Source organism: Myotis daubentonii, chromosome 17, assembly GCF_963259705.1.
Source record: "Myotis daubentonii chromosome 17, mMyoDau2.1, whole genome shotgun sequence".
Taxonomy (NCBI): domain Eukaryota; kingdom Metazoa; phylum Chordata; class Mammalia; order Chiroptera; family Vespertilionidae; genus Myotis; species Myotis daubentonii.
In genome coordinates, this window is record NC_081856.1 from 36280817 (window position 1) to 36307965 (window position 27149).

The following is a 27149-nucleotide window of genomic DNA, read 5'->3' on the forward strand; positions in this document are numbered from 1 at the left end:
TGAAAATTAATATTTTAAAGTTTATCAATTTAATATTAGAATCAATAATGTATTCTTTTTGTGGAACAGTGAAAAGAGAGAAGTGGTGCTTATACACAGTATTTTTCACGCTCCATTTTTGTCCTTTTATTTAATGGAACTTCATGACTCTTTTAAAAGTAAAATATTATTAATTTGGAATGCAAAGTTATATGTAAAAACCAGCATTTCATTTCGTTAATGGTTGCTAACGTCTGAATGTATCCCCCTCAAATTCATTTGTGAAAACCTGCTGTGATGGTATTTGGAGGTGGAGTCTTTGGGAGGTGCTTAAGTCATGAGGGTGGAGCCCTCATGATGAATGAGTTTGGTGCCCTAATAAAAGAGACGCCATGGAACTCTCTCACCCCTTCTGCCATGTAAGGATACAGCCAGAACAGACTTCCAGCCTTCAAAATTGTGAGAGATAAATTTCTGCTGTTTATAAGCCACCCAGTCTGTGGTATTTTGTTATAGCACCTTGAATGGACCAAGACCAAGGGGTTTTAAATCATCTTATGTCTTCATTGAAGAATGATAGACTATTTAGTAGCAAAGAAGAAGCTGTTGATTAACATTTTTATTTGGAAAAAAATCCTAAAAAAATGCCAGGAACAATATCATTTACTAACTGAGGTAGGATAGTAAGAAGCTAGGGAAAGAGTTGTATTCCTTCTGCATTAGCTGCTGGGCCAGTAGAATGTAAACACGAAGATGCTAGTGTTACTTTGTCAGGAGGGATGATGGTGTTGGTGGAGAGCCTACCTAGGAGTAGATCTACTACCAAAGTGAATGAAGCCAAGAGAGGGAGGGACACAGCTTCTGGAAGACATCATTTGAGTCCTTGGGTCTAACGGAGGCAGAAATTAGACTACTTCTGGACTTCTCAGTTAAGTGGGTTCACGTTACTGCCCAAGCCAATTCGAACTAAGCTCCTGCCCCTCGTAACTGAAAACGAGTCCTGACATTACCTGCACTTCTCATTCCCCACATTTCTCTATGCCACCGTGTAAAGTGAGTAACATTTCCTGGAGGTTATTACTTTCTCGCTGGCTGAGACCATGTCTTCGGGTCCACAGTGATACCATGCACAAGGGTGGTGCGCCGTCTCTATTAAGTAACCATTTACTGGTAGCTCAGTAAGGGGAGACATTCATGGCATAAAAAACGAACTGTGCTTACCTAGATTTATGTTCAAAGTCAAAACTGCAGCCATAAATATTTCCAAGAGCAACACTCTTCCCATCAGACAGCTAATCGCTGTCGTCATCGTCTGGGCAGCGGTGCCCACAGTGGATGCTCTGCTGCTGCCGCTGCTGCTGCCGCTGCTGCTGCTGCTGCTGCTGCCGCTGCTGCTGCCACTGCTGATGCCACCGCCTCCCCCGCCGCTGCTGCCGCCGCTAGAGACAGACTGCGCTGGGAGGCTGAAAGCCCTGGATTCCACCCGAGCAACATTATCCAGAATAAATTCAATCTTATAATTTTTCCCTAGGGTAAAAAAAAAATCATCGTGGTGTTTGACTGCCTTTTATTGATTTTCATACACTTCCAATTGGGTTTTCATTGACTTACAATAACGTATGATTCCTAACACAGTATTTTTGAAACTGAGTCAAATGAATTAGTGTATAAGTATAAACAAGTGTAGAGAGGGTCTCTGAGTTTGAAGAGTTCAATCTTCCCATCAGCTACGGGCAGGGGCACTCTGGCGAGATTTTCTTTCTGTAGCATCAGTGCCCAGGAGAGAGGCTGTTTGAAATGAGGGACAGTAGGGACTGGAGGTGAGAGTGCTGAACCTCTGCTTCATCCCTATGTACTTGACCGAAACTGGAGAAGGCTCAGCCTCACTTGGGGGAGGTGGGGATGAATGCTGGACTTTTAAGAGTTGAAAAAAATAGTACAACAAACACCCATATGTCCTCCACTTAGTTCAACATTTTTTTTAACTGTTTACCACATTTGCTTTAAGTCAGATGATACTTTTTGTTGCAAAACTGTGACCCTTTCCACTTATCCCAGGTACACAAGCTTGAAGAAACACTTGTTAAATCTTTATAGAGAGTGAAACATAGAAAAAAAAATCATCCAAATGTTTTTTTTTTAATCCACATGTTAAATCTTCCCACAGTTTTGAATATGATCTCAGTATATTTTTCCTTAACATAATTTATTCTGGGGCTACTGTTATCATTATTAAGTGGTTACCACACAGAACAGACTTTGCAATACTTACAGACCTTGAAGTTTTATTTCCTTTTTTTTCTATTTTTTTTCTAAAAATATCATTTCTGTTTTCACTCTTCCTTTCTTTTTTAGGGAGAGAATTTAATTAGCTCTTGACCACATTGTGTTTTCATAAACAACAACAATGTGTGCTATGACCTTCAAGATGGTCGGCCATTGCTCTATAGACTTCTATCACTGTTAAAATTCATGACAATAATGCATTTGTCTTTCCTTTTATTCACTTTGGAAAACAGAATTTTTGTGGCAGGTGTATTTTTTTCTTAATGATTTTTATGTGTAAAGAAATTAAGTTTTTATTTTTTCTCCTGAAGAACTATGAGGAAACCTACACTAGCCTTGGGGAGAGGCTACTCCTTGTAGAACTGAAGAATCCAGACAAAAACCAGAATCAAGACCTTAGGGCTATAACTCCAATGAAGCAAACCCAGCAGAAGCTTCAGACATCGTGGAGCAGAGATGAGCCATCTTTGCCCAAATTCCTGACCCACAGTATTGTGAGCAAATGAAAAGGCTGTTGTTTAAGCCGTCAAATTTTGGGCTGATTTGTTATGCAGTAATAGAAACTGAAATAAGCACTAAATATTATATAGGCTGCTAGGTCAACATGTTTCAAATATTATATTCATCAGTAAGACTATTTTTACCCAGGTTACTCAAAGATGGAGTCTCAGCTGATTACTCTCTTCTTCTTCTATCCTTTTCTCACCTACTGTTTACTTCCCTGTTTTCTGTGTTAGAAACCACAGCCCATACCCAGGTGGCCCTGCTTTGCTCTTTAGAACGCTGTAAGTAGAAGAGTGCATGCCGCCATGCTGTCGGACTACAGTCTGATCTGCAAGGGGATTTCCCACAGTGCAGTAACTGTGGGCTCTACTAGAAAGAGTTACAGGAAAGATGCTTTGTTAATTTTCTCAGATGTGCTTTAAAATTGTTAATCTACAAACTGCCTAACTGACCTAAAGATAATGAAGAGATGATTATACTTGACCTTCCTTACTGTCCACAACCAGGGAACTGAGGCCCTACACTTGGTGGAGAGAGAGAGAGAGAGAGAGAGAGAGAGAGAGAGAAATTAGGAACAGCAGCTCTTTCTCTATAGCAGGTCAGATAGACACTCCAAGGGAGGCTTTGAACTCTGAAAGACAATTTACTGTATAAAAGGAGAGTGCTATTTTGTTATCATGACAAAATGCCCAAACCTAGATCATTGCTTCAGCGCTCCAGTGACCTGGTTACTTTGGAGCACTGCTATTTGGAAGTGGTACTTTGAAGACCTTGGTCCCTAGGTCAGGTCTTTGCCACTGGCCAGTTTTTGAGTCCACCTTCCTGGGGTGGTGGACAACCTGCTCTGCAGGCAGGGCTCTTGCAGATGCCTCATTTCCCATTAAAGGGTCCCAGTCCTACCACCATTTAGGCTGACCGTTCAAGAATTTGGCTCTGCCCTTAACCAGCAAGCATATGGGATACTCAGGGTCCTTGTCCAAGAGCACAATGTTGAGCCCATTGCCATTTGATCCTCATCAAACACAAGGTCGAAATATTGCTGCCTAGTAGGCAGACCGGATTGTCTAGTGTAGGTCATCATCAAAGCACGAGGAAACAAAAAATAAGGAAAACATTCTTCTGGAATGATTTTAGTTGTTGATATTTAGTGATTATGAAAAACAGCAGATGACTATTAGAATTATTTTACTTATTTTACTCTATTTTTGCTTTTATTCTCTCTCTGTGTGTGTGTGTGTGTGTGTGTGTATTTTTGAAATAACAGTGGTAAGAGTGCTTTTCAGAAGTTAGGCTATAAAGGTCTTAAAAGGGTCCCAGATTGAGGTGAACAGATTAATGGAGGTCTGTCTCAAGTATAAGCTGTTTATCCATTTCATTGTTTTAGGTACTTTATAATCTATCACCAATAGGATCTGTTTTTGGACATACTATTTTGGCCTCAGAAGAAAGGCTTTTACTAACTGGAGTTATATCATCAACTCGAACAGAGATGATATAAGAAACATCACTGTGGAAGATATGACTGTATTTACTGTACCAATGTTGAAGATATCACTTAGTAAAGATTCATTGGATATGCTTTATGAGAACCTTTATTCTGATCTCAGAGCAACTCCTGCACAGGGTATTAAAATTATGTGATCCTATCTTATCATTTCTTTAATTAGAAAATATGTTAATTGCTTATATTATAAATGTAATAATACATATTTAGTGAAAATTAGACAAATGTGCAAATGGATAAAAATATGAATCATGAGATAATTTTGGTGCATATCCTCAAATTGCCTGTTTAAATTTCTTCCATTGCTTATTTTAATTTCTAGTTTGTTTTGCATATTAAATATATTTTTGTAAGCTAGACTAAATGTTTTCTGAAAAGTCAGAGTATAGGGTTCTGATTTCTATAATTTACTGAACAGCATATTATAGAATGCTTTGTTCAATTATAATATATGTGAGGATTCAAAATAGTACGCTCACCTGTTCTAAGAAGAGTAAGGTCCGTGTAGTTGGCCCAACAGCTGCTAAATGGAATTGTTGTATTTCCACCAAGACCACTGATTTGGTTATTGTTGGAGTCCTTTAGTATGGCCTTCAAAGTCAATGAAGTAATCCCAACTGATACACAATTACCCTAAAGAAAAAAAACCTAAATGTAGAGAATTCTAATTGCCTTGTCCCATGCTTTTTAAAAAAAGATATGTGAAACTTTATCTTTAAAAATGCCTCATTACAAATTTAAAATCAGAAGTATTTTTTTTCTACACAAAGAATTCAAAAATATGGGCACTGGAGCAAATTCATGGAAAAGAAATATTTTTAAAATAGTACTAGACAATATCCATACATATCAGTCTGATAGTGCAATCCTCAGGCAGGCAGAATACCAGGATTAGTGAAGTTGGCTCACTCTCCCGAATTTATAGCTTTAATTCTTCCACCTAAATGAAGCTTTGAGTTATAACTTACCTCGGGATCTACTGCCTTTACTGAAGGCTGCTGAGAAAGAGGCTGTCCCAGCTGCGCTGCCACTGGTTGACTGATCACTGAGAGCGAGGACACAGCGGCCACATGATGAACAAGAAATGCAAACCTTTCCACTGGTTGGGCAGTCACCTGTGAATGGTCACGAGTGATGGAGTGGTTTTCACACGATAAACTGCATTCAGTAGCAAAATCATCTTAACCAAGCTAAGTATAATATTCATTTTTATTTTAAAATGTTAATATGTGCAAATATTATTATAATACCTCCTCTAGATCAAATTCATGAAGCATTGTTGTAAATATTCAAGGTAAAGCACATTTTATTCCAATAAATAATTTTTTAGAAGACAGGCTCCTTTTTAACCTACTTTATCATTTTAGTGATACCATATAAAATATCCAATAATAAGTTAGACATGCCCTCTAAATTAGTCTTGAAATAGAAAAAAAATTGAAATAAGAAATTAGCAACAATGTTTTAAGTAGCTAAAGTGCATTTTTCTAGTTGTATTTTCTTACCTTAATCCATTCAGAATCACTTGAGCTAGGAATGGGATTGATAATCGACATGGAAGAGACATTAAATCCAAGGGTACTACTGGTTTTTCCTAAAATTACAGCTTGTCCAAGAGAAGCAGCAACTTCTTGGAGTTCAGATAATTGCATCTGACCTATGAGGAAACAGTGTTATGACACAAGGATTATAAGGAAGTGGAATTGTGAGAACACATGACAGTTTTTCACTTAAGTTTTTGTTTGTGCTGCTCCATTCACATTATAGAATTCTATAGCTTCCTAACTGTACATAAGCTTAACATGACAGTCATATTAACAAAGGTAGGAAACTGAAAAGCTCAGTAGAGTATATTTTAAAGCTGGAATTAAAGAAAAAACAAAGGTAGATAAAATAGATATAAGAAAAATGAATAAAAGCATAATGGGAAAATGTGTCTCAATTTTTTATTTTCCCATGTCATTCTTCGTGTAGAAGTGAAGCACTATCATGCCTGTCTTTCATCACTTACCATTTTTTTAAAAAAGTGTGTCATTTTGGAATGAAAGAATAAAATCCATAGTATGTATATTAATAAGTTGCTACATTTATTAAATTACTAACAAAGGGTTACTTTTTCTGGATATTGATGATTTTCAAGGTTAATTTTAACTCTGGGTAGTTACTATACTCTTTTTCTAGCTTGGCAGGGCCTCTTAAATCGACTTGTCTCCATAACGCTCCTTGTGAAGTGGCACCTGTATTCGTTATATTTCTTTAGTCAGGAACATTTGCTTTTTCTATTTCACCCATCACTTCTCCTTCACATCATCTTACCAGTTAACAATTTCTAAATCTCTCTGTCCCACTGTCAGCATCCCAGTGAAAGCCATCATCAGTGGACTCACTAGAAGAGCTTGAAACTGGCTTTCTTGTATCTATTGTCTCCCGCTTCCACTCCATTCTATACACTCCACTGTATTTTGTGATCTTTTAAAAAACCAACTGTCACCGAGATAACGTTTTGGTGTATTGTGGGCCTCGCCAACCCCTTGTTCTTAGACATCCAGCATCTTCCATATCCAGAGTCCTGCCTGGAGGATTCTGACCACTGAGTTTCCTCCATTAAGACTCGGGAAGGAGGCCATGTCCTAGGCCAGCAGGTTTACATTTGAAAATCACAGTCTTAGCGAATTTTAGTTCCTGTCAATTTAAAAGGTCTCTTGTGGTTGACTCAGACTCTTCTGGACAAATGCTCAGTCTATAGATTCCCCCCTTCCCCTCACTTCCTCTGTGTATTCTTCTCCAAGACAGCCTCCCAGGCAGGCGGGTTCATGTGACCTAACGGTAGCAGTACGAGGGCGCTTCATGCCCATACACTACTATTGCCACCTGCCCTTCCTCTCTGTAAAAAAATCAATAAAATATATTTTTTTTTTAAAAAAAAGAAAATACATCATAGTTTCTTTGGATATTTGAGTGGCTAGAATGCTAAATATTGGACCCCAATACATGTAAGGGCTAACCAGGATTTCTAAGAGTCGGTGAACAATCTGTATATGAATCATGGACCCACTACCACTCCTGGGTTAAATTAACAGACTCTCTTGGGTCCAAAGCCATGACCCTGTCAACACAGGGATTATAGGGTTGCTGAAGGGAAGTAACCTATGACAGGGCAGAGAACATCATGAGAGAACTGGTTATAATTCAAGCCTGTGCTTCCAGTTTTCTTCAACAAAGAGAGTTGATGAGCACCTCCCTCTACTCATGCAAGCCTTTCCACAGGCTTATCCCCACAAGGGAAGAACCTCTGGCCGGCCTAACTGGTGGAATTCCAGAATGGCAATGTGGCTCATGTAGAGTCAAAACAAACCTGCTGGGGAAATGAGTGAGGACCCCTAGTGGCCGAAGGTGAGATCTTCACCCACCACACAGGTTTACCCATAAAACAATAGCAGGTTGGGAATTAGCCCCTGGGGATTAGCAGCAGGAGGCCAGGAAGGTTCAGTGGCCTCTAGAGAGGCTTGTGCAGAGCAGAGAAGACCACTCATCTTGTAGCAGAGACTGATAAGTTCAGAGGGCAGCATGCGGGCTTGAGGTCATGAAAGCCCCCTTGGTATTCAGATGCCAACTTAAACAGACTGAACAGATGGAGAGGAAGAAAACCTGAAGACTGAACATTTACCCACCCAGATATCCAAAAGGAGTCACTCTAAGGCAGTGATGGCAAACCTATGACACGCGTGTCAGAGGTGACATGCGAACTCATTTTTTTTGGGTTGATTTTTCTTTGTTAAATGGCATTTAAATATATAAAATAAATAGCAAAAATATAAATCTTTGTTTTACTATGGTTGCAAAGATCAAAAAATTTCTATATGTGACACGGCGCCGGAGTTAAGTTAGGGTTTTTTAAAATGCTGACACGCCGAGCTCAAAAGGTTCGCCGTCACTGCTCTAAGGAAATAATTTAAGGCAGCAAAGACACCTGTTACGGGACAGTTGAGCTTATTTTTATCTGATACCTAGAAAATGAGGGTCTGGAGAGTGAGGGATGGCCAAAGGGGTGATGGCTGGTGAGGAACAGAGAAAGGGGTGATGGTTGGAGGGGCTGATTAGAGTAGCATAGGAATAAAGATAGAACATATGCTTGCATATTTGCACTTGTTGGGTCAATCTGTGACTTTGCTATGGAAATCTATTTCACCACTCCACTACTCTTTCCTAAGGAGAACATATCCACAGTCCTTCTTCAGCTTGTGAACAGGAGAGCTCCTTTTGGTTTCCCACTATCTAGTACCTACTGCTCAACCTCATCTCCAGCAGCTCGCCTTTCCTGCCTCCTTCCACTGCAGACCTATTGGATCTTCCCAATTCTTCTAAAGCATCAAACTCTCAGCAACTACTTCTCAGCCTTGAACGTTCCCACCCTCCTATTTTCATGTTTAATCTCTCAGCTGTAAGGCCACTTCTTTAGGTCACTTCTCAGATCTTTTATATTAGGTAAAATCCTTTGGTTGAATTTGTTAATTACTACAATAATAAAATAGAGGCTCAAATTCCTTCATAATTCCAAAGTAGGTTGGGATTACAGGAGTAGGGCAGGAAAAGGGGTCTCTAGGCCCTCACAGGGTTCAGGATGTAGGGTTGGTGGGATTTCCTGAGGTCATGCTTACCAGGCCTTGATAAGGTTACTTGTGGGTGTGGATTTGGTAACTGCATTGCTCTATCTCAAAGGTCAACTAGTCGTACCTGTGGTGTCATTGGTTATGAACTGAGGGGGCGGATCTCCAATCTCCAGTTGAACCGTGAGTCCCATGGATCTCTTCTTGCGCACACTCTCCCCTCCTATTATTTTGCTGATACGGATTTTGTCACTTGGTATCTTTAGGAACAAGGCAAGATTCCTAACTAGATTATGAGAGCTATAAAAGTCCTCTTCTGTTATAGCAGGTATTTGGAAAGAAACAAATATGACTGCGGTGGTGTGGATTTCAACAGGCATGGCTCCTTTAACCAAAAGGTAAAGCATCTGGTAGGTTCTATCGAAGTAGTTTTCACCAAGGACAGTGGAATTCAGGTTAGGAAGGAATTGCTCTATGAAGGAAAAAAGTCAAAACAGCATGGTTATGCATATTCATATGATCACAATTACCATGTAATATTTAATATTTGTTTAAATTTATGAAATTCCAAAAATTCACCATTATCATTCTTTCATAAGAAAGTATGGATCTTAAAAACACATATAGGACTAACAAGCAAAATTAAAGTCAATCTTTTAAATAATACTAATTTTAATCATATGTTAAATTTTTTTAAAAGTTTTAAAAATTTATTAAAAACAATTAATTTAGAAAACAATAATCATTGGTTCATTAAATTTACTTTAAAAATACTATAGACACAATATAAACGAGAAATAAAATCTAATTATGAACCCATAATTATAATTGTATTATAGCACTATTTACATGTCCAGAATTTTAAAGCCTTGACCAAAGGCATTTGATAATTTAAAAAATGTAAATTTAACTTTAGTAGCCATCTAGTTTGTGCAGTGCTATATACCAAATCTTGAGGAACATTTTTAATTCAGTGCTTCTATTTTTACCAAGAAAAATATTATGTAACACAAATAGACATCAAAACATCCCAGAAGGCCCTGACCAATTTGCCTCAATGGATAGAGCGTCAGCCTGCAGACTGATAGGTCCCAGGTTCGATTCCAGTCAAGGGCATGTACCTTGGTTGCGGGCATATCCCCAGTAGGGGGTATGCAGGAGGCAGCTGATCAATGTTTCTCTCTCATCAATGTTTCTAACTCTCTATCCCTCTCCCTTCCTCTCTGTAAAAAATCAATAAAATATATTTTTTTAAAAAACAAAAACATCCCAGAAGGATTTTATGTGAAATAGGTTTACATTTCAGCCTGGCAAATATTTGGTTAATGCAAAACAAATTCTACTAGGGAAGCAAATTTTGTAAAAGTGATTGGGATTATTATATACATTAAAAATGAATGTACAGGGGTGTGAAAAAGTAGGTTTATAGTTGTGAGTACACAAAACAGTTTATTCTTATATTATTATTTATTAATTATTGTATTATATCCCATGCAAACAATTGTAAACCTACTTTTTGCCAACCCCTGTATATACTATTTTATGGCACAGTGTCAATAGTAATAATGTTTAAGAGGTAATATATCTACTAAAATGTATTAAGCCCTGACAAAAGGTTGAATTGTATAATAGTACTGCCATAAGAGGTGCAGATTTTTACCACATTTCATAGTGAGACTTACTAAGAAAAAGAAATGAAAATGTTATAAAGAAGAGGGTATTTCTTATGAAAGTACTAGACATTCATAACAATGGCACTATGGAGCCATTTCATTGTTACTATATATTATTTAATACCTACTAGGATAAATTCTAGATGCAATTTGGTTTAAACATTCTGTGAATCTGAAGTATGTGCTTTTGTATTATAATCAAGCTACTGTTACATATACCATTTATCCTAGGTAACTATCTCATGTCTTCAAAAAAATATGTACAGGTTCATAATACAGGGAGATTATTTTACATTCCAAGTGCCAAAGCAAAATGTTCATTTAAAAGCAATGTCAATTCCGGGGTGGGAAGGTGGGGAAGGGGGGAGAGGTATGGGGAGATCCATAAGAGGGCAGTGGTTGTTTCTTAGCCCTTCAGCATCTATATAACCAATTCCTTATATTAAATTCTGCCTGTTGGGATATTTTCCACTTTCCTGACTTGAACAATAGATACTTGGTACAAAAAGTATAGTTTGAAAAAACTGTTAAAATTTATAAAAATTAAGCTGGAAATATATATAATGATTTGTAGGTAAAAATGATAACACTGGCTTCCTTAGCATATAAGGAGGTAAGAGAGCATAATTTAAGTGCACAGGTTCTAGAGCTAGTCTGTGAGTCCTTGCTCTGCCCTTACTGGCTGTGATATTGTTATGGACTGAGTTGTGTCCCCCTTCCCCCACAGGTTCATGTGTTGGATCCCTAACCCCCAGTGTGAAGGTATTGGGAGATGTGGCCTTTGAGAGGTAATTCGGTTTGGATGAGGTCATGTGGGTGGGGACCTCACAATAGATCAGTGCCCTTATAAGAAGAGATAACAGACAGCTTGCATGCTTTCACACATTCTCTCTCTGCCTTTGAGGACAGTGAGAAGGAGACCATCTGCAGGCCAGGAAGAAAGCTGTCCCCAACCTGATCATACTGGCACCTTGACCTAGTACCAGCAGCATCCAGAACTGTGATAAAATAACATTTTTTAAGCCAACAGGTTTATGGTATTTTGTTAGGCAGCTTGAGCTAAGACAGAGACCTTGGCAAATTACTTTACCTCCTTGTGTCTCAGTTTACTCATCTGTGCCTACTTCATAGGGTTATTATTGGGACATAGTAACAATATGTTATCATACAGAAAGCATGTAGTGCCTGGCACATAGTAATGTCTCTAGAAACATTAGTTATTCATATAATTAGTAGAAATAGGACTTGCTCCATAGACGGTAATGAATATGGTTGTCCATTCATACTCTCATGTCAGCTTATATTATGATCCAAAGCAGACATTCATGTGATTGTTAGCAAAGATTACAGGGCACATATAAAAATGATAATAAATTAGCACATGTGGAATGGAATGTATTGACTTTATTGGTATCGGATTAACAAAAAGACTTCAGTGAACAGAGATAAATCCTGGTTTTGCAAATGTTAGTTAAATGGGTTAAGTTTAGCCTCTCCATTTATTTCATTTAAGTGCAGTTTAGTTTATTATATATATACTACATGGTGTTTAGGTTGATGTTATATTAACTTTCTTGGCAATATTGTAAATTAATTTAGGTTTTTAAATCTGTGAACTAGAAGTAAAGCAGAGGTAGGATAAAAATTCTAACCAAGTTCTCTTCTGTGCATAGGAATAACTAAACTGAATGTGTAGAATGTAAACGTTCTTAGGGGGCTAAGGAATGTCCATCATACACCAAAAATTAATATCTGCACGGTGCAGACAGCGAAGACTTCCATCAGGACTTATCTTTTAGGACATACATGTTATAAATAAACACTTCTTAGTATTTGGTGGCTAAAAACTATTTTATCTTGCATTCATCAATGGCGAAGGAACTAAAGATATTAATAAAATATCAACAAAGAATTTTACATGTAATTAAAAAAAATATATATATATATATACACACACACACACACACACACACACACACACACACATATATATATAATGTGTACTGTATTTTTCTGAGTAAATACCTGTGTGTAGATGTCTATTAAATTCACAGTGTTTCTGTTGGGGGTTCCATACTGTATCTTTGGGGCAGACCAATGCATTGTTCACATAGACATCCAAACGCTGCAGTGTGGAAAAAAAAATTCCTACCCGAACAGCCTGTTAAAAGTGAACACATTTTTACATCATAAAAGAACAATGAAACAAAATATTTAGAGTATTAGCACTTAAAAAATAAATGTCCTTGAACTATATCTACTTTCTGCAAAAAATTAAAACTAAATTTTACGGACTTAGGATAAATATTGAGCTAAAATTATTAAAGGGACTTACATTCAACCATTCATAGAGATGTTACAACTTAATTGATAATTCTCAGTAGAAAAGTGTAATATAAGAGAGAAATTATTTGAGGAGAATCTCCAAATTAAAGAAAGGGCCTCTTTAAAAGCTAACAGAGTCCAATACACACTTTCAACTCCAGGGGCAGAGGAAATGGGGAATTTAGTACTCTGTATAATGTAATCACACAAAATTAGCTACTTAATGTTGAAAAAAATGCTTATTTCTGAGACACACATGGTAGTAAGACTAATAGAAATTAGCCCTAACCTATTTGGCTCAGTGGATAGAATGTCGGTCCACAGACTGAAGGGTCCCGGGTTTGATTTTGGTCAAGGGCACATGCCTTCGTTGCAGGCTGCATCCCAGGCCCTGGTTGGGGCATGTGTGGAGGCAACCAATCAATGTGTCTCTCTCACATTGACCTTTCTCACTCTCTGTATCTCCCTCTCCCTCAACTCTCTAAAAATCGATGGAAAAATATCCCCCAGTGAAGATTAAAAATTTAAAAAGACTAATAAAAACCAGTCCAAGCGACTCTCCTCTTTGATTCAATTTTGTTCATTTTCCATGTTTATATTCCCCAAATCTCATGCTGTCAAATGTAATCATAAAGTAAGAAGACTGGCTTTTGCAGGACAGGAAGGAAAATTCTTTTGAATTGTCTGCAGAGGCTCAGAATATTCACTGTCACAATACTTCGTAGTTTCATTCCTAACTAAAAATATTCTCTTTTATTCAAAAATTGAGTGTCTATCTGAGCCAGGCATTATTCTAGGAGCGCTCAAAAGTCCTTGCCCTATTTAAGTTTACATTGTAGATTGAGGAGACAGAGAATAATTAATAGAAATAATAAAAAGCAAAGTATCAAACAGGTTAGAAAGTGATAAGTGCTATGTAGATCAGAGTGTAAGTAACGGGTAGAGCCTAGAGGAAGGGTAATCAGGGTAGGCTTATGGAGCGAATGGGAGTTGAGGAGATGGAGGAGTTAGCCACCTGGGGTAGAATGTTGGAGGCAGACTCAACATCTGAACACAGGCCCTGGTGGTAGCATGTCTGGTGTGTTGAGGACAGCAAGGAAGCCCAGTGTGGCTGGAGGAGTAAAATAAGAAGGGGAGGAGCTAAGGGGGAGATTCTCATATGGTTTTGTAAGCCCCTGTGAGGACTCTTGACTCTTGGGCAAAGACCAATAGGGAAATTATTGTAGGGTTTGGGGCAGAGGAATGATCTAACTGGCTTACATTTTGAGAGTCCCTCTGTGGTTACTGAGGTGAGAATAGACAGAAGAGGGGCAAAGATAGAGCAGGAGGAGGAGTTGGGAGGCAATCGCCTTCATCCAAGGAAGAGATAATGTTGGCTCAAATTGGATGGTAGCAGTGGAGATGGTGAGAAGTGCTCAGATTCTGGAGATTAGGGAGAGGAGACTCAACTGGTTTTGCAGATGAACTGGATGAGGAATGTGAGAGAAAGAGAAGAATCAAGAATAGATTCCAGGTTTTATCTTGAGCGACCAAAAAACTGTGATTGCTGTCACCTGAGAAGGGGTGGGTGTCTCCTTTCATTACTCCTCTCTCTGCTTCATCTCATCAGTATCCTTTCTTCACATTCCTAATACTCTTAGAGGTTCACGTCTCATACTCTTAGAAAAAAATCTAAATTATGAGACTACTGCTTAACCTCAAACTCTTTCCCACTGACATAGTATATATAAGTTTAATCACCTCAGCTGAATTGTTTATAGGAAAGATCTGACATTAATGATGATATTTTAGATAATGTGCTATGATCCTAAAGTCCAAAGGTTTATTTTTGACACATATAAATAATAACAGCATGGAAGAATAAATATGTAATTCCAGTGACCATTTTGGATGTGCACTATTTTTTATGTAAAAATTCAGGTTTCCTTCCTAATCACACAAATCATAGGCCCCAGTGTCATGCCTCATATATGAATCAAGTGCCTATGGGGGCGAGGTGTTTGGTATTCTTATGTGCTCTCAGGCTGATGAAACTACCTGGGCTAACAGTATTCTTGGTAGTACCCTGATGATCCTTGAAAAGAAGCTATGGCTGAGGATGTTCAAGAGAACAGGGGAGGAGAAAAAGTCTCATGAGGAATGTGAGAGAAAGAGAAAGTCCTTAGCAGATAGAAATATAAGCAAGTAATTAACACCAATAACTCTTAAGCAATTATTTCCATCTTGCCTTACCTTGTTGTGCTTCACGTTAAGCAACATCAGTCGAAGATTCTGAGGACTAGTGCCAGTGAAATAAACTTCATAAGATTTGTTCAGAGCCACAATGCTGTGAAACAGGGACAGTCTTCTCTGGCAGGAGTATCCGGCACACCAACCATGATCCTGTGGGCCTAAATCCACAGAAAGTGAAATTCATGTTTCCTATGATGAATGTCATTAGTGCAACGTGTGACAAGTAATTGCACTAAAAATAAATGGCAGTGATGAAGTTCGGCATTTACATCCTTTGTCCATCCATCCATCTATCTATCCAGAGATCTAAGCTATTTTTCACTCCTTGGCTTAAATAGGAAGGCAGGGAAGCAACTCCTCTCACTTACCACAATTTTACACTGCCCAAGTTAAGACGGGCAAACTAATGTATTGAGGATTTGTACTAGAAAGTCAATGAAGAAATACTAGATTTGCATGGTTCTCTACTTTAATCATATTGAAGCTCAGGCCACATAGTAAGGAAGAAAATGCTTCATCCTTTCTCCTACCTAGCAAATGTGAGTATGGTGGGGAACCAACTTTCTCAGACTCTGCTGAGAAATATGCTGTAACAGAGTTAAGTTGTTAAAAATAGAGCCTGTACTGTACCTAGAAACAGGTATATTTCTATGTCTGAACCATTGATTCATTAACTCTTTCTTATACTCATTTGTTCATCAGTTAATTTGTAAATTCAACAAACTCTTAAGTATGTTTTTTATTGTCTTTGCCCTCCACAGTTATTTTAATATATTTTTGTTAAAGAGTGTGATTATAGGTAGTATTGGAAGGTCAACATCATTAATGAACTGAAGCAATCTGAGAAATGACACTCCAATAAACTCTCTAGAAAGCCAAAAGACAGTGGATGCTTCTCTACCTGAATCTAGACCTTTCTAGAACAGGTATACCATGACTTTTGTAGCCAACTTCTCTATTTCACTTCAGTTTTACAGTGGCTGGGATAAACATTGAGTGAAGTATGGAATGATGAATTTTCTTCATGTATTTATTCATTAGCATTGCTCAATTTCCTGGCTTACTTGAACTTATCATAAATATTTATAACTGACTTCAATCAAATTTTAAATCAATATAAACTTCTGCAACTCAAGCAGAACATAAACTTTCCCTTAGCATCCAAAATATAAATCCTACCTTTAAATAAGCCTTCTTTGTGGGGTTTTAAACAAACAGAAAGAAATTTTGACATATAAAATGAAAAATTTAGAGTGACAAAAGCCACCTAATCCAGTGTATCTCAAATTTCATTTCAAAAATGAAAACAAAACACATCATTTCAAGATTAAGTCTTCTAAGGATTCATGAAAATAAAAAGTGAGTAGGCTGAGAATATTTGTTCTCAAGTATTCCAAATAATATATTATTGTTAGGGGCAGAAATAGAATAGTGGGGACTAGCTATAGTTGTAAGAAATATTAGTCATGCTCTGTTAACTAGGATTGTTCTGTTCTGATTAGAGAAAGTACATTCTAACCTGGCTGAGAGTTGTACACCCTGGGACATGGGAGTTAACCTTAGAATGTAGTCCATTCTCCTTTTCTAAGAACTGCCTGTCATCATGGAAAGATTAACGACCTTGTTGCTGAAACAATCTAGTCCCGGAGGCCCCTGCCCTTTGCAACCCTCACCCAGCCTGCAATGCCTGTAACCTGTAACCTTTCGCACTTTCCCAGACCTGTAATTCCTACTTCCCTGTGTAATCTTTGTCCTACCCAATTAAGAAGCTGGCTTATGGGGAGGGGTAGAGCAGATTTTCATGGATGACCTGCTGCTCTCCCATACTGCTGGCAGTATTAGAATAAACACTCATATATAATTCAACCTTGTCTCTGCTTAATTGGCTCAAGTAGTGACAGGCAGCCCGGACCCATTGGTTGTTCAGTTTCATTATCATTTTTTTTAATTTATGAGAGGCAAATTGTCATTTTGGAGACACTCAGGCCAACTTTTTCTTAAAAATATTTATAAGTATGGCCGAAACCGGTTTGGCTCAGTGGATGGAGCGTCGGCCTGCGGACTGAGGGGTCCCAGGTTCGATTCCGGTCAAGGGTATGTACCTGGGTTGCGGGCATATCCCCAGTAGTAGATGTGCAGGAGGCAGCTGATCGATGTTTCTCTCTCATCGATGTTTCTAACTCTCTATCTCTCTCCCTTCCTCTCTGTAAAAAATCAATAAAATATATTTAAAAAAAATATTTATAAGTATGAAGATCACTCAACAAATAACTTTCCTCTCTTTCTTCCTCTGGTGCTCAATGTCGAATCACTGCTCTGGCTTTCTAATACGGGAAACTGCTGAAGAGTCAAGTATCTCTCTTATACATAGATCTTTCTTACAAATGGGAGGCACAGATGTTTGCTAGTTTTATGTGATAATAATTTATGAGATGTCTCTATGCATGCACTAAATAGTGAATGCTTTGTGTAATCCTAGTTTGTTGACATTGAACACCTACCATTAATGAGATCTACATAACCACTGCTCACTATAGCCACAGGTGAGAGTCTTCGAGTTTCGGTGTCAGAATCCAGGCTTTCAATGACCATCATTGCATATTCCATCCCAAAGCACCGATAGCTCTGCCATTCTGGAATGTACCTACAGGTTGAATCTCTAATAATTCCTAGAAACATAGGTATATATGTTTTAGCAATGAAAAGAAATCTCTTTGCAAAAGCATCCGCATACTATCTTTTTCTTGTTATGTAACATTACTAAGTAGAAAATACATTATTGGTTGAGTACATCAGCCATTAAAAAGAAAAGATAATATCTTGTTTCACAAGTTTGAGAACTAACAGAATATATCCAACAAACCTTTATAAGGTGCTTTCTCAGTGACAGGAATTCTACTTCCATTTGGGAATGTGAGCATAACCTTTGGAATTCTGTAGTCTCCAATTCCAAATTGGCTATTTCCATTCCATTCATATTCTGATTGAGGTATCACTGAACCAGAATTCCCCAGAAAGGAGCCATCCATATCTCTGAGAAAAGATTTTCTTTTGGCATCACAAACCATGTCTACACAATCAGATGGATTCACCTTCCTGTGGAAAAAAGGTCAAATGTATGAATACTTAGTGTTCCTCCCTATTTTTAGGGAGCATTTGAGTATACGTGAGTGTTTGATAAGAGAGTATCCAAAAAAATTTGATTGATTGAATCTTATCTTTTCAGACAGGATTTAAAGTAGGACCCAGTAGCATATGTAATGTGCATTGTAGTGGTATCTGTTTTCCATGTGTTGAGTTGGTCTATTATGAATTCATTAACATTTCAAAAGGACAAGTTATACCTGTGGGATATAAAATTAGAATTCCATTTTGTTGTTTCATATTTTCTTGAATAATAAATTTCATATTTGTGAATAGCTCATGATATACTAACATTACTCTACTGTTCAGGACATAAAAAATTCCTGTGTTGGCAGGAAAGTATTACTTTTTCCTTTCCTTCTCTTTTTTTTAATGGGTTTTTAAATATTATAAAAGTATTATATGCTTACTATGAAATCATCTAGGTACTTGGTAAAAATTCAGTCCCCTTCATCTTCTTATCTTAAGCTCTTAGAATCATCACAAACTGCAGATTTAGTATTTATTCTCATAGACTTTTGCCTATGAAAATGCAAACAGATGTACTTGAATTATGGTTTTTATGCTGCACATTTTAGTAAGCATTCTGTAGACACCCAAACTGTAAGAGATGAAATACTAACAACTCACAATGCAGTTCAACCACGGATGGTATTCTGCTTTCATCTTGGGCCACCTGGAGTATGGATTGTTAATTGGTTATAATAAAAAAGCTGCTCAATTTGCAATGTACTATACATTGTTCGGTAAACAAGTCCGTGGGTAGCTGCCTAGTGGCACTCATACTGCAGTTTGGGGCTCTCTCTGATTTCAGCTTCCAAAGGAACAGGCTGAGATGTGGACTTTTGTTCAAGTTAGTTATTGAGGGAATCCTCTCACAGGGAAGGAGAGCAGCCATAGAGAAAAGCTTCAGGGCTATTATCAAAACAAATCAGATGAAGTCAAACTATTTATGAAACATTGCATTTCTCTGAAGAGATGTCTGACAGCATTTTTCATTGTCTTTTCCTTATGCTGAAAATGAACAGTAGCAGTTATTGACTATATTCTTTTAAGACTTAGAATGGAAGTGGTTCAGCTTCTACAAATATTCTGATACCACTTGACCTTTGCTACTGAAAAATCACTGTTCTAAGTTCCCACATACTCTCAGTCACAGTGATTATAAGGACAGACATTTAATTTCCAACAAAATGTTGGAGTGCATGAGATAAGACACTTGGAGAGCAACGGGAAACAAAAAAGTTAATGAAAATCAAAGAAATGTTAGAAATGTCTCTCATTCCAAATGGAGAGATACTTATGTATAGCACACTTCTAACCGCATTTCTGCCTCTTATGTTTAATGATAGTGTTATTTACAATGCCTGGAGCCCTGGCCAGGTAGGTCAGTTGGTTAGAGCATCATCCCAATACACCAAGGTGGTGGGTTTAATCTCTGATTAGGGCACATACAAGAAGCAACCAATGAACGCATAAAATAAGTGGAACAACAAATTGATGTTCTCTCTCTCTCCCCGTTTTCCCTCTCTCTAAAAAATCAATGAAATAAATATAATGCATGGATAAAACAGTATAAGAGAATATACATATATTCAACTTAACTGAAAACACAGATGCATTAGTCTTAATTTTCATAATGCTGATAAAAAACACACAGTTTTTTTTAACATAGCAACTTTCCCAGCTCTATGGCAGGGGAAAAGGCAATGGAGAACTATGAAGAGAGGAAGAAAGCTGGGTTTTCATATATTTTACCTTATATCAGGCCTATGTATAAATATTTTTGCTTTTTCAATAGCATCAACCAGCTGTATGTTCTTCACATGGATTGGATGCTGTAAATCCTCATTTAAAGGGTTAGTAATGAATATCACATTAGTTTCCCCTGAACAAACATTCTTGAATCCAACAAATGTTGAACCTGAGATGTAAATAATAGAAAAATAATTACTTTCTATAGAGGAAGTGGTACAATTGCATTTCATGTACATTCCAGCAGACACATAATTTAATACTACCTCGAACATGAAGGTCTTACCTTACGTGGAAGATTAATCCACCACCATATGTGGTAGATTGTTGTCTCCCTATATCAACACCACTGAGTAGTCATTTCCATATTTCTCTGCTCTTGGCCATGTAACTTGTTTTGGTCAATGGGACGAGGGCAATTGTGGTATTAGCAGATCTGAAAAGTGCTTGCATGTTAGGGCTCACTGTCCTTGTGCTCTAGGGAACTCTGTGAGTTTTAGCATGTTAATAAGCCTAACTCAATCAGCCCCATTACTCCATTCTTGAAATGGACTCTGATTTATTTTCTTGTCATATTGAGCAGATTCATATACACATTCATTTAAATCATTTTTTTTTGCTAACAATGAAACATTATTAGTTATACTCTATGTACTCTTTATAGCACTTAATTGAGATGTGTCAAGGACTATATTTAAACTTGCCTGAAACTTCCAAAAGGCCACTGACGGCGTTGTAACTCATGATCCCCGCGTGAGGCTTCCGGGGTGCCATGTTATGTGCTGAAGCAAAGGTGGGCCAGCAAATCCCGCTTCTCCCTCCTTTCATAAAAAGAAGGCAGTTGATGAAATTTGAAAGTGCACTCATCTGAACACCAAAATTGAAATTCCTAATTTTCTACCTGATGGAGGTCTAGAACTCCGATGGGCAGCAGAAAGTTCAATATTGGGATCATCATTTGTTAGGCGATCAGAGCAATTGAATTCAGGGCTACTTCCAACAATTAATGAGCTCTGTGAAAAAATTCAAACAATACAGCTTTAATAATAACTACTGCTAAGAGAAAACACAATAATTGGTAATACTGAATTGCACTGTTGCAAAATACAATCTATACGTTTCAGAAATGGACCATTAAACCCAGATGAAAAAGGTGTGATTTCTTCCCAGAGTGGAATGACTCAAAGCGGCAAAGGGAAGATGGATATGTAGACAATTATATATAAGGACATGTTCTGTTTCTAGATATACATTATGCCCAGGACACAATAGGAACAAGAAGAGGAGGGAGTGACTTAAGCTACCTAAGCTGCTTCAGGAAAAAATTCATAGAAGGAATGAAAATGTAACGAAGTGGGGCAAAGTTAGCAGGTGATAATCAAGAAGAGGTGAGGGGCCCTGGCCCGTTTGGCTCAGTGAATAGAGCGTGGGCCTGTGGACTGAAGGGTCTCAGGTTCAATTCCAGTCAAGGGCCCATACCTCAGTTGCAGGCTCCTCCCCCCACCACCTGCAGGAGGCAACCAATCAATGTGTTTCTCTTACATTGATATTTCTGTCTTTCCCTCTCTCTAAAAACCAATGGAAAAATATCCTCAGGTGAGGATAAAAAAAAGAAGAAGAGGTGAAGGAACTGGGGAGCAAAGGGGAGTATACAAAGCTTCCTAGGAAAAGTTAATGAGAGCAGAGGTGGGAGGTTTGGGCTAGCTGGGGTAGAAGTCAAGGAGGTTATTTATATTAATCCTCCAATAAGTTTACTCTTCTCATGTGGCTGTATTCATGTCTTACCTTAATTTGCACTGTTTTATTGGAAATTTGGTGAGATATGGCAGCTGGCATATAAATCATTGAAGAAATGGCCATTCCATTGTCAACCAGGGTCACATTATGGATATACACGCTCTCTGTGGTCTGTAATACAATTTATAGTTTACATAGTACAAAACACAATCATAAAAGAAAACAAACAGTCATGATCTTCTATCAACTTACCTGAAAATAAATCCCATAATCCCAGCACATCCAAATGGTAAATCCCTGTATGAGAGAACACCCAGGAAGACCGTCCTGATTCATATAGATGCCATATAACCCCCCATGGGCCTCATTGTCAGACCACTTGTCCAGGGGGCTAGACAGACCTTGGGTGGAAACACAAAATGAGATAATTAAGATTATAAATCATGTCATATAGTTTTGTAAGCAGTGTCAAAGTTCAAATTCTTTTAAAAATTCAATATATAATTTTGACGTAAATTTTAACAAGATGAACAAATATTTTCATGGTTCAGTCATTTATGATTTACTCTATTTGGTGTTTATTCTCATCTAAATCGTCCCTTTACTGTTATCTAGAATAATTGTATGCTCATTTGCAAAAGTTTGGTTTAGCGTTAGCACCCTTAACTTATTGTATCTGATAAAACTGAATACGAATTTCATTAGAAAGAGCATGCAGTTGGGTTGAAATAAGGCTGAACTTGAAACACAATGGCACCACTGGCTGTCTGTTAAACGCTTCCCCTGCTGACCTTTGCATTGGTCATCCCATTTTCAAGTTAAATATTACTTCTTTAGAAGACTTTCTCTGACCACCTGATCCAAAGTAGCACCTCAGTCACTTTGCATAGCAATTAGAACTTTCTTCACTTGATATTATGACTTATTTGACTTTATTATGAGATCCATCTTCTCTCTTTCTATAATATAAGCTTCATGACAGAAGCTCACTGACCGCCATATTCCTGGAGCTTAGAAGGTAATGCAGAGGTAGCTATTAATGAATCATTAAATATTTGTTGAATTAATCTATTCATGATGTTTGCAAAGTTATTCAACTTCATTGGACTTTAGTTTATATATATATATATATATATATATATATATATATATATATATATATATATATATATCAAGCCTCTGTCAGGGTTGTTTCAAAATGAAATGAAAAAGCCTCAATAAATGGACACTATATTCATAATTAATATACAGGATAATTGATGTAGATTTTAATGAAAATTTTATGTACCTCCAAATCAGATCAGTAACCTTAATAACCCCTTCTTCACCATGCATAAATTTGAAGATTTCCTATAAAGAGCAGAGTCACCCCTAAATTATACTTAGTCCCCAAGGATCTGACTTCATCTTATCTTCTATTGCTTTTCCATTTTTCCTAGTCCTTTGAGATGGACATTTTGATGATGGTTTCCCAGGGTTCTATTTTGTTTTCTTCATAAGAAGCTGTTTGCATGTCTCTTTGTTGTTTCCACACAAGGTAACTCGTGGGCAAACATGGCTCCTCCCTTCCCAGCATCCTAGCTGCTCATTGTCTGGGAGATGAATTTGATAGGTTGATGTCCCATTCCAGGAACTTAAACTCTGAATTCATCTGTGATGTTTCATGTTTCAATGCTTGAAATCTAAAAACTCCTATAGACACTCTCAATTATTTAGGAATATCAATATAGTCAGTAAAAAATTCATGACATGATATCACATATTAGTACATATTCATATTCACAGGTCATGTTTTGATTTTCAAAAAACAACACAACACTTCAAAGAAGTTATAGAGAAATTGCATATATTTACATTTTAAGTCAAAGAAAAGCTACTTAAAGCTATTGGGAACTAAAATATTTAATAAGAGCATATATCAAAAGATAAGTTAAGTAGGTTTATCCCCTCAAAATGTATCTTGCACAAGAATAAAATTAGCATAAGCCCAATAAGTTTTGAATTTATACAAAAAATGCTGATTTAAAGAATCTTGAAAATAACTATGCTGAGAAAAAAACTGTAGAAGGAATATAAATTTTTCAGTGGAAAAATCCCATTACCTTTAACTAAGTAAGTTTCTTAGGAGACAAAGCCTTAAGTTCTATTATTTCTTTCACTTTTTGGATCTGATCATTCTTTTACTTAGTTGAAAAATCAAGAGGTTATAAATAGTTAGACAATAATAAGTCACCAGTGATCCTGTTCCCACTCAATTTCTATGTCTCTGTTTTCACACTTTGTGTTTCTTTATGGAAACACATACACCACATATGTTCTTATTTTCTTCCCTTTTCCCCACAAAACATATACACAAAACAGTATCATGTATACCGTTCTGAAATTTTATTTTTATCACTTTAGCATCCCCATAGCAATATGTGGTATGTATCTTTTTTATTCTTTGAGAGGGGCCTGGTGTGCAACGTTGGGCTCCTTTAAGAGCCCACAGTTATTGGACACAGGTAGCTGTCAGGTTTCTGCTAGTACACAAAACGCTGTGATGAACAGCCTTGTTTACAAATGTTTTTTCTTACAGAGGCAACTGTTAGTTACATTACCAGAGTAGAAATGCTGACCAAAGGTAAATGCCTCTATCACTGTGGTAGCTATTGCCAGAGTCCCTCTGTGGGTTACATAGTTTTGTCCTTCAAGCAGCAACGTGTAAATGTTCCTGTTTCCCTACAGCCTTGCCAACAGAGCAATTGTTCAGTTCTTGACTTTTGCTCATCTGATGGGAATATATCTGAGAACTGTGTGTTCATGTCCTTTGCCTTTCATGCTTGCAGGTTTTAACACAGAAACAGTGAGCATTTATTCCTTTATAAAGCAGAAGCATGGAATAGTGGCACACCCCTATAGCATCTATCTCTACATTTCGTTTTATGAAAGTGGGATGAGGTACTCACTGTTCCAATACCAGCCAAATCAGGAACTGAAATTGCTGTTAGAGGTTTGGGATCATAAACATGGAAAATAGTTGTCTTTAAAAGCCTATCCATTTTTCCTTTAGACCCAAGGGTATCTTGCAATAATTTGCCTTGTTGAGTCCTTTCAGTGCCCAGGGAGAGGATATATCAGATGTTGAACTGAGAACAATTGTTTATTTTTAACGAATTGGGACAAATTATTTCCTAGTTTTAGTGACTCTCCGTCAAAAGACTTACTTGAGCAAGGTTCTCCGTCAATGCGGTATCCCGCCCTTCCAAATCCAGCCACGACGTTATTCTGTAAGACTGTATTGGTCCCTCTATTTATCTAGAAGAATGACAAAGAAAATGCTTTGGGTCAGGCTCTTCCACAATTAGGCAATGAGAGCCAGTAGGCAACACACAGGATATCTAATTATGACTACACTTACAGGAGGAAAATTTAATTCAGTATTCACTCCATTCAAACTTACATTACAAATGAAGTATTGATATTACCTTAGGTCAGTGGTTCTCAACCTTCCTAATGCTGCAACCCTTTAATACAGTTCCTCATGTTGTGGTGACCCCCAACCATAAAATTATTTTCGTTGCTACTTCATAACTGTAACTTTGCTACTGTTATGAATCGTAATGTAAATATCTGATATTCAGGATGTATTTTCATTGTTACAAATTGAATGTAATTAAAGCATAGTGATTAATCACAAAAACAATATGTAATTATATATTCAATATGTGTTTTCTGATGGTCTTAGGTGACCCCTGTGAAAGGGTCGTTCGATCCCCAAAGGCGTCGCGACCCACAGGTTGAGAACCGCTGCCTTAGGTTCTTAGTGTAAAACCATCACTAGACTTCTCAGAAAAGTACATTGAAGAGATTATTTATTATTTTTTATACCTTAGATTTCTTAGGACAATGCATTAAAGGAATTATTTTTTTATTTCAGTCACAAAATCCACTGGATGTGGTTCAATATTTATAAGATAGACTAAATTACAGTATTATAGCAAGGTTACAAGTACTTTGTCACTCTTTTTGGTTATATTCTGTTACCAATTTGATTTATTTAAAACAAGACAACCAAGGCAATTACAATAGACTATATAAGATTCAATAGAGGCATTCAATACTTTAAATAAAATCTGCTATACTAAAAAACTGGGTAGCATGAGTATTAAGTAATGACTAAGCAATTTTATGAGTCAAGTCAAAGTGGTAGAAAATGATAAGTACAAAGTACAGAAGGTCTAGTTCTTATCTATAGTGTCAGCAAAACATTTAAAACTTCGATTATTTAAAGCACACTAAACACCCTATTTTTTAAAGATTATGATAAAATAGTCAAATGGTATTCACAAAAGTAAGTAAGTACCTTTTATTTAAAAAGATACAGATAACTTTAAAGAATAAGAATTAACATTTTATTACATTCAAACACTTATAAATAGATGAAAGAGAACATTATTACCTCATAAATATATACTAAGTTCCAGGTTTCACATTTTACTGTAAGGTGATATTAATAGTTGCACAAAATCAAAGCCCAATCCTTATCCCATCTTTCGAAGAGAGCTATTTGTAATTCTTTTTTGTTCCTATGGCATAGGTGACTAAAATAAAAACAAGAGGAAGCCATATTTCCTCTAGATCCTTTCTCTGTACCATTTTCATTTACAATATCATTCTGCATCTAAATAAAGACCAATAGTAATGGAAGAAATTTCATGGGAATCAAGAAGGGTCCAATAGTTATGTTAGATTAAATAACCTTGCATATAGAATAAAAAACCATAGATGAGAAAAGGTTGCAGAGATTCTATAGGCTGTTATTATAATTTTCCATTTGGAAGGAAACTAAATCCAGAGTCAAGTAGTGATCTGTGCAAGGCACTCAGTCAGTTAGCAGCACAGAGACCCTGTACTATAACCTGAGAGCAATAATTAATGTTAGAGAAGCAATAAATAAGTGAGCATCAATACAAAGAAAAATCCAATGGCTGTTGGAGCTCACATTATCTTTTAAGAAAGTTCATTCAGTCCTTTAATTAGTTCATTTTACTAATTCACCAATCTTTAAGGAAGAAAGAGTTTTCAATAATATTTTGAGATGTATAATTTCTACAGAAATTATAATCCTCAATAAGGAAGTTATAACTGCGTATAATTATAAATTTGTTTGCATTACCTCAATTGCTGCATGCCAGAGAGTTGAACTTAAATCTTTTCTGCTCTGATAGGTTCCCGGCCAAACTGAAAGTGCAACCAAGTTTCCTCGGACTCTGTTGGCATCCCCCCATATTCTTATGCCTGGAAAAAAATAAATCCCCCCAATACATGTAAATTTGTAATAAGTATTATGGGGGATGTCAATGGGGAAAATTAGTTTTCTAGTTTAAGCCTGATAATTGAATCCCTTAGATTTTAAATTGA

At 37.0% G+C, this 27149-nt stretch overlaps 1 protein-coding gene across 1 annotated transcript in view; it reads right to left on the minus strand.

Annotated features, from left to right (window-relative positions):
• Positions 1–27149, minus strand: part of PKHD1L1 (PKHD1 like 1) — a 131651-nt gene that overhangs the window by 238 nt on the left and 104264 nt on the right. Inside the window, exons 62-77 of the mRNA XM_059671898.1 lie at positions 26905–27026; positions 24953–25043; positions 21999–22147; positions 21795–21917; positions 20911–21022; positions 20714–20830; positions 20013–20178; positions 17974–18206; positions 17612–17779; positions 15111–15268; positions 12579–12714; positions 9008–9352; positions 5779–5930; positions 5242–5388; positions 4753–4906; positions 1201–1506 (exon numbers count right to left, since the gene is read on the minus strand). Coding sequence (XP_059527881.1) covers positions 1201–1506; positions 4753–4906; positions 5242–5388; positions 5779–5930; positions 9008–9352; positions 12579–12714; positions 15111–15268; positions 17612–17779; positions 17974–18206; positions 20013–20178; positions 20714–20830; positions 20911–21022; positions 21795–21917; positions 21999–22147; positions 24953–25043; positions 26905–27026 — 2679 coding nt within the window. The remainder of the gene's footprint in view (positions 1–1200; positions 1507–4752; positions 4907–5241; positions 5389–5778; positions 5931–9007; positions 9353–12578; positions 12715–15110; positions 15269–17611; positions 17780–17973; positions 18207–20012; positions 20179–20713; positions 20831–20910; positions 21023–21794; positions 21918–21998; positions 22148–24952; positions 25044–26904; positions 27027–27149) is intronic.